Raw genomic sequence first — 16902 nt, forward strand, 5'->3', positions numbered from 1 at the left:
TGAGTCGAGCTTTATAGAGAAGTAACATTGACATTTAATACCATCGTCACGATAGAGATGTATATCGATGGTGTGGTACCGAAATTGGGCTACCTGCTGGCCTTCATCCGGGCTCAGGTATGAAACGTTTGTAACATACGTGTGAAATAGGTAGTGCATTTAGTCACAATATTTAATATTAGCTAATAGCTATACCAAGAGATCGTGTGGTAAAGTGCAGACCGAGAAGTTATGCAATTTTGCATTGATGCGGTTTCGGGACCGGCTAAACGAAATGGAAGTAATTTGGAGAAAATTATCCTAACAGGTCTGTAAATAAAATATGACTTTTCGCTTAACTAGGTCCAAATATTCCTAGGGCCACTTGCGCCATCCCACTAACCCGGGGTTAACCGGTTAAACCGTTAACCCAGTGCGAAATACTGGTAGCCATGGCAAGTCCAGGTTTAACCGGTTAACCCCGGGCTAGTGGAATGGTGCAAGTGGCGCTTAGTACCTATGTTTGTGTGAGGTCAAAACAGTCAAATGGACGGACACATCAAGTAATTTTTGTAATTTTTAAGTACCTACATATTTGCTTACATATTTGGACCCGGGTATGTCCTTAAACCACGTCCAAGACCACCGGAGGATGGGCAGCAGCGTCCCTCAAATTCGGTGTAGTCGACTGCGATCGCCAACCCGCCTGCCAAGCGTGGCGATTATGGCATTCACCCCCCAAAAAAGGGGGAGGCCTATGTTCAGCAGTGGACGTCTTATGGCTGAGATGATGATTATGATGATACATATTTGCTTATAAAAAATATGACAAATCATTTTCTATTAACTAGTTGTAATAAATAACGCCAACATTTAAAAGATAAAAAATGCCCTTTATACTAAAATGTGACTTTTTTATTTTCAAACAACACATATATGTACATGTAAGTGTACAAAACAAAATGTCAAGGCCTTGTATGACCGGCATGACCCATCGCTTACATAACCACCTGCCCGTAACATGTGGTAACCGGTACCACAATGACACCGCAAAATCAACCCCATTGTTATAGCCTTAAGGATTACCATTTCCAATTTCACTTAGTACTGTATGATGACACGAATATGTTCAAATTGCAATCGTATGATGCGCTTAATAAAGTTTATTTTTGTTTGATCGAGGATGAATATGAAAGTAAAATGGTGTCGAGATGCCGGGCAGGTCTACTTGTGATGAAAGGTTAGTTCAGGTATGAGCATAAAGTTGTATAGTTGTAATAACGCCATGTCAATTACCTATTAATGATGGACGTTAAAGTTATATTACAACTTAAGGACGTTAAAATGATTACTTTGGCAAGTTGGGATTTGAGAAAAATATTGAAAATATTTAAATATTTTAACTATGTTGTAGGTGTATGAATTTAACAGCATTCATAAATAAAACTCAATCTGCCGCACAAGTGCGACTGTACACAGTACGTTGCTGTTTGCTACCACGTGACAACACACGACGTGGTACAACATTACCTTTTTGGTCGTTTGTCAAGAAATGTTGGCTGGTCATCTTGTTATGGGTTTACTTGTCTTTCTACTGTTTACTGTGGGACTGCATGTGAGCTTTATTTTCCACGAGCGAGGTATCTTAGCAACTTCCTTTTTTCTTCAGAAAAATGTGTGATGATATCATTAGTATTATTACACGCACTTTACGATGAGAACATGTCAAACTTGTCTTTTCTCTCTTTGATATATAATCAGAAAAGGCTTTCTAAGACCTAATGTACTTACTGACACCAGTGTCTCCAGTGTCCCAACTTTCTAGGTTTTCATACAAAATGTATGAGTCAGTTATGCACCGATCCATTAAAAAAAGGCGAGAAAACGTCAAAAATAATGCAATAAGAATAAAACTTTTTAAAGTCGAAAGTATTCCTTGCTCGGAGTTGAAATAACCCTAGAGGTTACTTTTATTTTTTCGGAAAAACTCTTTTCGTAACTCGTCTTAAACTTAAAATTACATATGTATATGTACTATCTTACATTCAGCTCAGCAGCTCAAACAGCTCAATTGAGAAGATTACATTACAGCTATCTGTTGCGTTATGTTCCGCACTCGTTGCGCCTGCGGTTTTCTTACCGCTGCACGCCGTACGCGCATCATGTTTTATAATGCGCCATAATGTATAATATAAGTAGAGATAATACATCTTCTTTAGTTGACGTGTCACATGTTAAGAGGGCTCTACGCTAAGAAGTACACCCTTTATTTTGGCCAAATAAAAAAGACATGATCAAGTGTAGCTTGCCAATAATAGACCACAAAAAATGCAAAAAGAGGATTAAAAAATACATCTTGTAAGATAAATTGCCAAGAAAAGGGTTGAATAAGGAAAACACCTCTATATGGATAATTTTCACTATCCATTTTAATAATCCTTATGCTAAGTATAAGTTACATTTTCTTTTTTCTTAGTCTGGTTAAGTGTTCCACTGCTGGGCCAATACATATATAATAAATAAAAATGCTCAGGAGTATTTTTGCACAGATTATGAGTTCGTTAGATAGGTAGAGTCCAGGGTTTAGGCAATTTACAAACTGGGACAATCCACTGTCACCCCATTGGCCATTACACTGACAAGTCTGACAGTTTTAGACATGTTGTTAGAGACTCTAATAAATATGTACCTAAACTAAATAACCAATAGATTATTTATAATGTTATATCAACATTACCACCTGCATAATCAATTCGTTTTCGCTTCGGATCATCTACAATCATTAATCATAATCAACTTAGTAAATTACCGAGGCTGTTATTGCATTGAGTTTCATATCAGATTACCGATTAACAAAGAAAACGTGAGGTACCTAACAGGTTATTTTATAAGCAAATATAAATTAAACACTAAAGATAAGTAATTAAGTAATTTAGCTGAGTTTTTCTGCATCCGATAGCGAACGAGTAAAATTTTTCTGAATCAATTGTTTATTACAGCTATAATTACTGACTATATTTATGTGCTAGCCTTTATAGGTACAATATTTACATGTTGTGTAAAAATAAACATTTATTCAGTCTTAAATACGAAAGTAGGATGACTGAAAGATAAGTACTTATCGCACCTCTTTAGCGCATGTTATTTTCTACATACATAATTATAGACAAGCACAATAAATAAGAGTTAATTGTAAGATACAAACTTCCATATCAAATTGTAAGAGTTCCTGTCGAAACTATTATGATATTTATCTATACCTACTGCTTAAAAGATATTCGATGACGAAGTAATATAGCGGTATGAATGAGTCTAATTGCTTGTCTGACAAGTTTAAAAGACTATCAATATGTTATTGATTAGCTTAAACCGTTAGAAGGTTTATTTTTATATAGGCACCCAGTAATTTGATAAGCCGTCCACTTATTAAAGTTATAATATTAAGTTAAAATATTACATTTTGCGTTCTACAAAAAAATACAATATCATATTTACGGCGTAGCAATTTTCATTACCTAATTGTAATAATATAAACGATTTAAAGTTGTACGATATTTTTATAAGAGATTGGTTTGGGCTAGAGATTTTTGCGTGTAAGTAATCTATTGTTTGTCAAACTGACAGTTTGACAAAAAGACCTGAAACTAATTGCCCAATTACGACCTAAAAGATTTACGATCACGCGAGGGAACGAATACATCGATAATTTCTATTTTAAAATTGTCATCTTAAATGACTAAATTGTAAGTTGGTAATGGTACCTGCTTTACTTGATCATATTTGCTAAGCTACCATTGCCAAATTAGGATTTAGTCAATAATTTTTTAAGATGATCAATTGATCATGCTCCTAGGAGACCTAAGCAGGTGCATATTTACTAAAAATAGAATGTGTAACGTAATAGATATGGCAAACTTAAGCAATTTTCCCCAAGACCACGTTGCTCACAAGCACGAATAGGTAATTTTAACAAGTTACATAAAACAAAATCGCTTTCAAACACTCAATAAAAACGAGTCTGCCATAAAGACTAACAACAGTCTATAAAATATCGAGAAAGTGCTCCGAGACTGCCATTTTAGTTATGATCCAGTCTATAACAGTGTTATCAAGCTAGATGTCGAGAGAAATTGACGGTTAGCCGACAGCTTCCGATTAGAGCAAAAAACAGGAATTTTAATCATTTTCCGTCGATAAGGGTAGGGTGGTGGGAAGCGAGAAGAAAATAAATCAATGTTACCAAACATAGTGAAGTAAGTTCTTGGAGTAATTGGTCGGCACTCATTGAAAATTTATCACACTAACTTGTACTCATGACAAACGTCTCATACTGTCTACCAAAACTTAGTTTGTTTATCAAGTTTCCGCGACATCCACCGAATAGATTGATTTAAGTCCGCTGGTTTTATGTAACAACAAAGATCTCACTAAAAGTTCCTAGACCGCATATTATTATACTGAATAAAATAGTTTGTATGTTTTGGAAATATGCACCAACAGTTCCTAATACTGACAAACAAAAGTCAACTAATTTATCCTAATGGACACGTTATAAAAAGCAGGTTATTTACCAATAAACGCGATAAGATCCTGTATCTCGAACTCCCCATCCCGCAGCACAGTCCTGATGCTGAGCCAGCACGTCTGCTCCAGCACGTCGATGACCCTGACTGCGTCCCCCACATCATCGGCATTCTTCGCGAGCTCATCGTTCTTGCTGTAGTACGGCGACTTGACACTCGTGTCGATATACACCGTCGTCGGCGACGAGATGAAAACTAAAAAGGCGATCAAGATAGCTGTTGTGTTTACCATCTTCAAACTATAAGATCACGTCAGATAACGCCAGAGCAAAGACTAATTCTTAACGCTTGTTAGCTTTGAGTTCACAAGAAACAATGCCCCAGTTGATTATTTAATTGGTGGATTTACTTCAATTTATAACTTTTATAAGTAATTATATAAGACTCATGTTAGACTCTAATTTCGACGCGGTTTGACGTCAGCATTTTTTTTTTTAACAAATGTAAAAACCGAGCAAATAATAAAATCTCACAACTCGGATTCTTAAAGGCCCTGACCTGATAGAACATAGCAATCTTACATGAATTGTGTATTTACTAAGTAAGAATAAAAGTTTATGATTTCTTTAAGTGTGACATTTTGATCTTTCTACAGGTCTTGTGGTCAAGGCAAAACAAATTTCTATAGCCTCGAATGGATGCTAATTCAGACCGCAAAATGAAACCTATTTTGGCAAGTGCCGGTTGCCACATAATTGAGTCATGTTAATGTTGCCTGGCGTCGTCATACGTGTCTCAGCTGTATCTCAAATCACAACAGCTCTCTGTTGTATCACAACAGCACCAACTCAACCGGCTCCTTGTTGACAAATAGCATCGCTTTCAGCACAACTTGTGTTATGGCACATACCCGTTTGTTGCTCGGTGAACAGTTTTCAACTTTGAATGAACTAACTTGTGTTTAAATTTTCAAAAGACGCTTGAATTTTCTAAATGCCTCTGCCGCTTTGAAACTTTTACTGCAAATAGTGTGTTACGTTACAGTTAGTTACTTTGTACCTACTATCAAGCTAGTAAAAGAAAAAATCGTCAATAAACTAGGTAAATAGTAATTTCGTAAGTAAATTTGACAATGCAAACTACAAATTTTGCGGTTAATTTTGCTTGTTACATCAATTAAAAAAAAACTTTAATTAAGACACCGAGCAACAAATGTAACACAATTTGTTCAATCCACGCTTTTAGTGTCAGAAAAAGTGCTATTTATGACTTGAAGCCAGCCGTGTCGGCCCCGTGAGTTCCCTTATGGCACCTTGATCGCCGCAGTTCCTCCGAAACGTCCGAGGCCTCACCGGAGGCCCGCTCACCGGGGGCCTCTCGGCGACCATTTTTCATTTTCACTACACTTCACTTTATTACGCACATTTCACTGTTTTATCACTTATCACCGACAAAAGTTCACATAATCTTTTCAACTGTCATAACTTGAATGAAAATGAGATTTCCATCGTTATGAGAAGCCGGTTGCGTAGCAACTGTTTCCTATTTTAATGGTCAAGTTTCAATAAAAAACCAAGTGAGGCAGCGAGGCGGCAGCTGCGTTGCTCGGAGCGCCAGGGTCAACTGGTACGAGCGGCTTATTTCCAGCGACTCTAGAATCGAGAGCTGTTTTTTGCCGGTTTCAATGCTGCAGTAGGTAATTGCAAACAAACCAAAAAATATCTTTTATTGGATTGACATTGGCCTTTAGTCAGTTTTGGATTTTCCGGATCAAAAGCAACGTAATTCGATTCAGTTGCAAAAATACTCAAACAACTTTTGGGAGGAAAAGTGGGGTATCCACGGGAGATACATGTTCCAAAAATTTCCCCAAAAAACAGCTAACTCTATTACCTACTGCAGATACCCGCAGATATGGAATTTGATTGCGCTAGTGCAAACTGAAACAGTTATGGTATAGTTGCAAAACTAGAAGATATGTGTGTATGGCGTTGCAATCAGAGCATTGCACGTTGCAAAACAATGAAGGCCTAACATAATCAGTTCCGCGGAAGGGAGCCGTACAATCAATTACAAAGTATTCGAGTTGGTATGAGCTCTTTATAAACCTATGGGCTACCATTATAACTGACAAGGGCTATCTTGTATCAATAAATAAGATAATGTTCAGGATGCCTATAATATCTACTGGCAATATCAGCTGTGTGCTCGAAAGTTTTGAAACAACCTTTCTATCAGACAATACCTGTACTACCCTTAGCTCTTATTTTATTGAGCAGCACTGATTATCAGTATTAAAAACCAGCATCGGTAGTACAATCATGTCCGATTCATGTCAAAGTCAAAGAAAATAAATGAAGATCGGTAAACAGATACGTTGTTAGCGAGTAATGTGGATAAATACGAGTTAAGTTAATACATGCACTCGCTTTTTATCTCGATTCCATATCGGGCACCGGGCACGCGACACTTTCTAACAAACCGCCGCGGCGATAGAAAACGTCAGCGAGTGTGTTTTGTCTCCGCTGACGTAAATAAAATGCGAACTGAAAAACAATTGCAAGTTGCAAGAAGCAAGAGGCAAGGCACGCAATGGTGATGCAATTTGAATGGTTTCAAAATTTACCACAACACGAACGAGATATGTCTCTTGAGTAAGCTCTTACTGGATTTTGGCAAGCTAGGGCTTCGCAGGTAAGGATAAAATTATTTGTTAGACAAACTGATTTTAGAACAAAAAAGAACATAGAAGCAAATATCGATAGTATCGGTACTCGGTACAGACCAAGCAAACGTTATAGTTACAGCATAAAATCCAACTAATGCGTCTTTTACTTTCGGGGACAAAGGGAGTGAAATGATCCGGATCACGAAGTTAGACAGCTATTAACTACAAAAACTTTCCATTATTCCATTATAGGACATTTCGTCAACATCATAATAGTGGTTATTTGTGAACAGTAATCACAGTTTTGCCCACGTCCTGGTTCCGGCTACATGATCGCTTCAATGCGGATGCCACTTGTTACAAATACAGTTGCATTATGCCAAACTAGAATTAACTCAGTCCCCTATTGACCTAACAGCATAGCAAACAATAATACCATTATTCGTACTTAATGACCGAAATTTACTTAATGCCATTGTGTTATGAGAATATCGAGGTTGGGGAATCCAAATGACGTATCATTAAATTTGGCAAAGAAACAGACCTAAAAACATCATAAAACTAATTGAATTAACAAACTGGTGAGTACAATTGTGAGAAACAAAATAAAGAAGATTTATACATTGCTGAAACAACAGACTTTAGAATTGATAAGGACGTTAGGACTTCCTCAAGCAAGAGAGACTTTAAGTGTATGGATTCTTATGCGAAATATATTAAGTATAAGGTACAAGACTTAAACATAGATGGACCGAATCGAAGCGTGATGGAAGATAACACACGAATTACAGTAACAGTAGAAAGCAAACTACAAAGCGTAGAGCATTAACCGCCTGTTAAATATTTGGTAATTGCTCGTAGGTTTTCGCGTGTTCTTGTAATTTCGGAGCAACGCAACCGGCCGGCAATTGCAACACAAACAAAGACACAATTGGCACATATGACACTTGAAGGCTCATCACTGATAGAACATCATTCCGGTGTCGAGTCGAGCGCTCCAGCAAACCAGTGTAGGCGCGTTCACCGAATTACGGATCTTGAGCTCACAGTTAAGCTGATTGACTTTTGCCTTCGACTCTATAAGCAATAGCAACAGACGGACAGTACTTTCACAGGCTGCGCGGGCGCGGCGCGTCCGTTCGCGGGCAAGCGCAGGGCTGACTCGCGCCGCGCACCTTCCCCCACGCGAACCTAAAGCGGCAACTGTAGCATACGCGTTGGCGTACCAGAATGTCCATTTAGGTAACACCCCGATGTGTCCATGCGTTAAGGAGACACAAAGAAATGTCAAGTTGACGTCAGCATCAGTTAATCTTGGATGATCTAACGACATCATTATATAGTCTCTCAAAAACGAGTTTGTGTTTATGTTTTTCCATCAAACTGAAAGTAATGATGCTCAGTTGCAAAATTTATATCAGGATATCTTGTTGCTTAAAGGCAATAATATTTTAGTAATTAATGCATGTTTTCGAATACTACAGTCAAGTTATTATTGTATCTGATCGTACAAATGATACATGAAAATACATTCCCGTTATGTAAATCATCACAGCTTTCGATTTGACTTCAGAGGAGAATGTCTTGAATACTAGAATAGATACAATAGAAACCGAACTGCAACTGGAGCAACATTTCAGACTGGTCCAGTTAAACCAGCGGGAATCTAGGGCGATACGATATCAATTAAATTAAGCTATAAATTTCGGTCGGACAACAACGATAAACGCAAGCGATCAAAGACAAAACGCCGATAATTTCTTGGCAGTAACCAAAAAGGTAACAATCGCATGACACTAGAAGATAAAGCCACTAAACAAGATGTTGAAACCGTCTTGTTTTAGAATATTTAGGAGGTGACGGTAGTGTTTAGTTAGCTGAATGCCTGAACGTACCTCTAACAGGTTTGCCTAATTGTAATGCGCAAGAAATCTAGCGCATTGCTCTCGTCTAAAGTGACATAACGTCGACAAGTCGCCCCCAACTGGATCAGGTAAATAATTGATCCCACGTTCGACTTCATCGGCGATTTTGACTGTGTGTTGAGCAACTTGTTGCACAACTGTGCTGTGATTTTGTGCATTTACTCCTGGATTGCCTTCGAATTGTTCTATTTGGCTAAAAAGGCAGTTGTGTTCGACGCCAGTTGTGTCGAAGGTTATTTAAACGTGACAATCTCCTCGTAAAAGTTTGATAAACGTACTGTCTGGCAGGTTAATCATACGGCAGGTATGTGTAAAGTTGCACACGGCAGCCTGGGTCCAGGCGCTGTGTTGACGTAATCGGTCCATTGTTATCAGGTTCTAAAACGTTTCTCACCATTATATATTTAGTCGCGAATTGCTTAGCGAAAGTCATAAATTATAATTCAGCTGTATTTAACTAGACATTTGTAATCGTTGGACAAATTTCGTTGTGTCTTTGAAACAGGTTTCTCTTTAATTGTTTTCAAATGGAAATTTACCTATCTGTTGATTTGAAAAGTGTCGTGCACGGATTGCATTAAGTGATTATTGGAATTGGCTTTTTCCTTCGAGAGATCTGATACAGTTTCCCGCGATCAAGTCGCTCAGCAGTTTTTGCTGCTACATTGTGTGTTGTGGGGACAATTTCATGTGGCGTATTGTCTTCGCCAATTTATGTGTTAAACGAACTATCTTATGTGATAAAAAGACCTAAAGTGTCATGTATACGTTATCAATTAGATCTAGTCGATCAATTCTTCCTGCTTGACCGCTTGGTTAAACGATTTACAACTTGTTATGTCATTAGTGTATATGCGAGGCTGTACAGTCAGCAGCAGAAGTCGCTATACACTCTGGGTGCTCAAAGAGAGGTAAACGTTTAAACTGTCAAAAAGTTGTTGACTGTCATGGTAGTATTTACTTGTGAGCGCTCAACGTGTCACAAATATGTTAACAGTCGCTATTCATTAATTTCTACACTTACAACAAGTCATTGATACCTTAGCTGTCAAAAAACCAATGGTATCTAAGCGGTCAACGTGTCAAATATATCTGAACAATATGGAAAAATAGACTTTAAAGCATACAAGTATGGTCGAATATTGATTAAAAGATAGCCATGCTAATTTCAGGTTTGCGTTTTGACAATCATCGAAAGCAGTACAGTCTTGTCATCACATACATCTATCTCACGTTTTGTCCTTCAAGCATTTGACAGGAGCCTCTCGGTCAACTTACTGCAAACTATTTCTTTTAACAGAATCGTCAAGACGAATGACACATAGCAAAAGCTAACTGAAGCCGAATTTAGAGCCAATTGTCAAGGCACGTCGTGGTCTCAGTAACAGGCGTTTGCTTTTCAAAACAGAGACCGCGGGTTCAAATCTCAGTCGTACGCACCTAGAGATTATACAGCTTTTTGATTTTTTTTTGGGTTTCATTTCTATTATTAATTTGTGTCTTCTGGTTTTATGTTAATTTCGCATTAGTTTATATAATTTTTGAAGATAATGTCACATGTAGCGTAGGTATGTACGACTTTCTATCAGGACGTTGTAGGTTTGAACCCGCAGTGGGCGTTACTTAGATTACTCCTGTGCGGAATGCCATTTGATATTTACTACTCAAAAATCACGTTTGTTGTATGGGAGCCCCACTTAAATCTTTATTTTATTCTGTTTTTAGTATTTCTTGTTACTTATTATAGCGGCAACAGAAATACATAATTTGTGAGAATTTCAACTGTCTAGCTATCACGGTTCCTGAGATACAGCCTGGTGACAGACGGACGGACGGACGGATGGATGGACAGACGGACGGACAGCAGTGTCTTAGTAATAGGGTCCCGTTTTACCCTTTGGGTACGGAACCCTAAAATTGCTGGTCTCTTCGAAAACTGACTAAATTAAATTAAAGGATATGAAAACAATGCATTTTATTAATTTCAGACATCATGTTTCATAGTAACATTTATTGCTTAAGACCTACACAATCGATATCTAAATAGAAATAGTCTTAGTTTTATTTTTCAAAACGTTCGGGGTTCGATTCCCGAGCTGAGTACACATTTTTTTTAATGTATGAATGCAGTTTTTCGTGTTACTAAAATCGATGACATGATTCCTAAGAAGAGATCGGTGTATATCTTATAGTATCAGATTTTCCCATACTGGCCGATCTAAATGGGCCATCCTGTATAGTATATTTTAGTACAATAAGTGGGCTAAATAAATATATTAACATAGGTATATAATATGATCAACGGTTTGGAAGAACAGCCGCATATGACAGTTAAAAAAAAACGATCATTCTAGTAGAACCTACTTATTTATTGAATAAGTTTGACACTTAACGATAAAATACTTCTTTAAGAAAGGAGGTGTCAATTCGTAGTGCTACAGTATTTATTTTAAAGTTAAACAGATAAAATGTTGATGCTTAGTTACCATTGAAATAACAACTGCTTAGCAACTGGTGGCACCCTGGCTGCTGACGTACGTGATTGGCAGTGCGTGTAGGTATTAATGACAGCAGCTTGAATTTGATTGCTTAGTTACCACTGACTTTTTAACCGTTATTGTCATTGTGATTAAATAAGGATGTATGTGTTAAAGAAAAACTCAGAAGTTAAGGTATCTGTGACGAACTGAAAGCCTACGTGAAAATGACATCTTAGATGTCCTTATTTTTGTGACGATTGAAGTGTATATGTTTTCTTGGACACCTTGCCCGCTCAGGTATATCTGCTGCTGACTGTACCTCTATTCAATGTCATTACAATCTTTTACAAACTGTCAGATAACTGCTCAATTTATTCCAATGGAACACACATTATCTTCTAAAACGCATATCGCCATGAAACTCGAGTCATCGTGTAGATACGTAGTCTCCAGGGTAAGATGACCTCTTCGAGGTGTCATTGCCAAACCCGATTAGTCTTAGGCAAGAGATCTCGTTTCACTGGGCACGTTCAGTATTGCAGTAAAGACCATAACTTTTCGGTCAAGGTTGAGCGATATAGGCTCCACGCCGTGAGAAGATATTCGCGCATTATACCTTAATCACAATAGTTGGCAAGGAATTCTTTTGTTCTGGGACTTTAGAATCTTTAGATATCGTTTCAATACTCGATTTGCATAAACGATGTTAATACTGACGCAATTTACAGATAAATAACTTCATCTAGCCTTTTACCTAATATACATGTTGAACTTTTATCTTCAAATACATTTAAATCCAGGCATACAAGGTTTTGAGGCGGGATAGATTTCTGAACGGTCAATTAATAATACGTGAGAACATTTTAACTACCAGCACTTTTTACATATGGACCTTGATAAAACCCAGCCCAAATTATTCACTTTGGACCTCTGCCAAGCGAGAGGTTCACAATCCTTTTAATTTCAATGCCATGCCATGACACATCAAATATCATACTTGGTTACGTTACCACACCCGAATTGGACTAGTATTTATGAAAGTTAACAAGCGTGATAATTTGTGTAAAAGTGGTAAAACTACGTATTTGCTCGGAAAAACAGACCAGGTAAATTCGCTTGACCAAATATGCCATCATGCAAGACCGAACTATTTGAAAGAGGAAACAGAACTTTCACCAGAAAACTAGGAACCAGTCCTGATGGTAATGTTTTCCTACCGAACCGATCCGGAAGACTGAACTAGTGCATAATGACACGAAGGCAAACTTATAGATTTAGGAAGGCAGTAACAATGTACTTACGAAGACAGAAGTAGTAACCGTTCATAAGCCTTACTACTTATAACAAGTCTATTTATGTTCACTTAGTGCTTTAGTTTGCACTGAAGTTAAAGGTGGATACTCCATTTTTATTCAGAGCAATGTTATATTTTGGCATTGAATATAAAATATGATTCTGTCGAGGCCAGTCTAGTACAATTTGACATCAAGAATTGATAGTCAAAGTGATTTATTAAATCTGTTCTAAACATGGCGAATAGAGCATGAAATGAGTCACAAATAGTAATGATATCATTAGAAGATAATTATTACATTTGTGACCGTCTATCGAAATGGCAAGACAAGTTAGATGTGGAATTAATTGTATAGGTCATCTTGGATTAATCGAAGACTAGGTATTTTAACCCTTTATAAGGCCCGTTGACAGGGACGTGCTATCGCAGAATTTGTTGCAGCTATCAGAAGCCTACATTTCAAAAATCTATTTTAAAAGCAAGTTGAATATTCAATTAATGCAAACGATTTTGAGCCCTATTATTAAAACAGTATGGTTGAATTTCTGATTGAGCGTATGTGGTCGATATATCGCCTCTGCCTTATAAAGGGTTAAAACTATGCGGGGCCTAAGATCCATTCTTAGCGTTAATGATCGTCTTTGAAGATCCATAAAGATAAAGATTAAAGACTATTTATGATGTTTTTAAAAGCTTTAATCGTACTAGCTGTACAGTCGAAGAATTTAATTTCTTGCCCATTTTGTACATTGTCAAAGTGTGTGACATTAGTATGAGGTCTCTAGCGACTCTCATAATTATTGATTGATTGATACAAAATGGGTCAGAAACAGAAATTAAATTCTTTGACCTCACGTACTTACGTACTTACTTAAAATATTTATTATCTAATGATTCACTCTTGAGTTCTTAGATCACCCGTTGTTTAACATTTATATATTTGAATTCCATGTCCATTGTTCTATTACCCACAAAGGAATAGTATTTTTATAGTATTGTCAGACCTGCACAGTCCACAATCCACATATTAGTAAATGGTTGAGTAGGATTTCTATTACTTATGTTAGTCACAGATAACAATCTTTATTTGTCTTATTAGAATGTAGTTCGGAATTCGCATGTCAAAACAAACAAATTAAATTTCAATTTATTTTCCATCCCACCCTCTATCTCGACCTTGATTAGTTCCAAAGAACACATTTTCAAGTAGCCTTTACTGCAACGTCTTTAGGTTTCAAAACTCAAGTGTTCACTTAAACAAATTGATACGTAACAAAACGGAATCCACGAATGCCTCAAACATTCTCTCGTAGTTACAGTTCGACTATTTGTAGATAAGTCTTACTGCTACGAAATAAGGTGTAACATTGGTCATTTAAGTGTGCTTTTTGTGTCACATCACAGCCAGTTTGTTGACATTCCATTCGACCGAGAATGATTGGAGCATTTTTTCTCGTCAATTTAGCGTAGAAACATCAATTCGAAAGCCGCGACCGAGACCTATATGACCAAATGCAATTGATTTTCAAGAGCAAATACCTGACATGTATGTATAGCTACTGACAACATTTGATGTGAATTATTTCCGGCATTGGCATAAGGTTTTATATTGCCTGGGATGATGTAAAAGTTTAGCAATACCACAGTTCCAGCTACGTACAAGTTTTTTCAATATTTAGAATTATACAATTTGTCCTCTCTCGCTCTACACGACAGCAGGGCGGTAAACTTACCTAATAGCTAACAAAGAAGCAACAACAACACCGAAAGCAAATGGAAAAAAATACGAAAATAAAAGGAATCCTCGGTGAGCACTCTTTTTGTTTAATTAGTATAATTACAGTTACTATAATTATATATCGTGATCTCCTAAATCTTATCTGTAGTAATTATATATCGTGATCTCCTAAATCTTATCGTAGTTGTCGCAGAAACTTTCATCGAGTTAAAACAAAGCATTTGATGTTTGCTTCCTTCCTAAATGCGTGTTTACCTACACAAAACAATTGCAATGGCGACGTGGATCGCTACTTGTAATGTTTGTACAAAGTCTCCATACTTGAAGAACTCAACGTGAAAGAGAGGCTCTCAGCTACGGTCAGAGCGCGTATCCTCAGATACTTACGGACATATGACGCGACGTGGAGAGCGGGCCATGGGGAGACTTGTTGTCCAGAGACGGGTCAATGGCTGTAGATCAAGAGGACATTCCCCAATGCGTTGGACGGATCAGATAAAAGCCCTTACCAATACCCCACTTAACACATGTGCCAGAGAAGCATCTGCCAGGGAGAACTGACGTATAGTATCGTTCGTCGTTCAACGTGACCACGACTGCTCTGCCAAGGCCAAGAGTAATTTGACGGAGAAGAAGAACAAAGAAGCGCGCGCAAATAACTGACAGTGTTACTGGAACCACAATATGCCATTAGTATCATGTCTACATCATATTAAATTTTAAAGTTATCTTCATAATTCTGACACACTTCAGTGGGTTTAAACAAAGGAAAGTGAAAATAGGGCATTGACATACACACCCATAACTTACTATTCGAACATAATAAGGCCTACAACTATTGCTACCACATTTGTCTCACGATGAGAGAACAGCAGATATATTTACTTACACGTACTTATGAAGAACTCATTATCTATTCCCTAAAACAAGAGATAATTTTAAGCAGCTCTTTCATACTCATCTGTTACTCTCTGTACAGTCAGCAGCAGAAGTTGCTAAGCGGGCGAGGTGTTCAAAATCATCTTGACACGCTCTTATTCTCTTAACAATAAAGTCGCGTCAAGATCATTTTGAACACCTAGCCCGCTTAGCAACTTCTGCTGCTGACTGTGCTGTGCCATGCGTAATTTGTTTAAGCACAATTGTTAACCCATTTAATGCGCGAGTGCCCGCGTCTTCAGCCCAATAAGGAAGTCCACTCCACTAGCGCTGCACAATCGCTAATGTTCATAATGCTGCTATTGTCTTAATACCTAATTAGCTACAATGGACCCTAATTAATTTACTGAATGCTACATTTGGAGTCTGATACCGATGTTTCGTGGTTATAATTTGTGAGGTTTGGCAATGGAGATTAGTGTGGGATAGCGGACTGCTGACTACCTTATTTGAAATACACCATTTCTATAGGTGCTTGTGTTTCAAAATGTAACAAACTAAAAACGAGACGTGGACATTAACCCAGCGTGATAGAGACAGATTGAGCGCTTTTGAAATGTAGACATGGAGACGAATGGAAGGTATACGCTGGAAAGAGAGGAAAATAAATATGGAAGTATTAAATTTGGTAGGTGAGAAGAGACCTCTGCTAAGAACAATTGAAAACAGAAGGGGAAACATGTTGGGGCACCTGATACGTCACGATACTTACATAAAGTCTATAATTGAAGACAGAATAGAACAATAGAGAGGCAGAGGAAGACCGAGACGTGCATATATTGACCAGGCCAAAGAGAAAATCAATGTAGTGACGTATCAGGAGCTCAAAACAGTGGCAGAGAATTGCTTGAAAGGCAATTACTCCACCGACAGGAGCTAGGCTCTTAAGAATAATGACGATGAAATAGTTGTGTGTATAATAAATCAAGTGTAAGGTTTAATAAAATCGATTAATTATCTTTAATTATTAATTAAAAACAATCATATGACAGTAAAAGATAAGGAAGGTGTACACAATCAGGAAGATGTTTGCATATGTCCTCACAGCGTATAATATATGCATATGCAAGATACGTAATTTACGCATACATGTGTGTGTAGTAAATGGACATAAAGAGCGTACGTGTGTAATAACAACTCTTTATTGCTTTTTGCTTTTACTTTCGTCGGTAAACTATATGCTCTTCGCTTCCTTGCATACCAATGAAACATTAATTACATGTTTGTGTACTTGCGGTTGGGTTTTCCTTTAAGCAGTCATATGTATTTTATGAGGAACTTTTAGTAGAGCAGTAGGTTTAATTGAAAAAGTTGCTGCTGTAATTAACCATCGACACTTTTATGTACGGTTTATTG

The 16902-nt window shown here is 37.4% G+C and overlaps 2 protein-coding genes across 7 annotated transcripts in view; one reads left to right on the plus strand and one right to left on the minus strand.

Annotated features, from left to right (window-relative positions):
* The window catches only part of LOC134664968 (rho guanine nucleotide exchange factor 15), a 118756-nt gene that overhangs the window by 30451 nt on the left and 71403 nt on the right, over positions 1–16902 (minus strand). The window contains exons 1-2 of one of the 6 annotated variants that reach the window (XM_063521705.1): positions 5815–6184; positions 4551–4757 (exon numbers count right to left, since the gene is read on the minus strand). The exons of the other annotated variants lie outside the window; for them this stretch is intronic. Of the exons in view, the coding sequence (XP_063377775.1) occupies positions 4551–4757; positions 5815–5890 (283 nt within the window). The 5' untranslated portion in view covers positions 5891–6184. Of the gene's footprint in view, positions 1–4550; positions 4758–5814; positions 6185–16902 lie in introns of those variants that run through there. 6 annotated transcript variants of the gene reach the window in all.
* The window catches only part of LOC134665001 (superoxide dismutase [Cu-Zn]-like), a 276790-nt gene that overhangs the window by 26376 nt on the left and 233512 nt on the right, over positions 1–16902 (plus strand). The gene's annotated exons all lie outside the window — the stretch shown is intronic.

Source organism: Cydia fagiglandana, chromosome 6, assembly GCF_963556715.1.
Source record: "Cydia fagiglandana chromosome 6, ilCydFagi1.1, whole genome shotgun sequence".
Classification (NCBI taxonomy): Eukaryota; Metazoa; Arthropoda; class Insecta; order Lepidoptera; family Tortricidae; genus Cydia; species Cydia fagiglandana.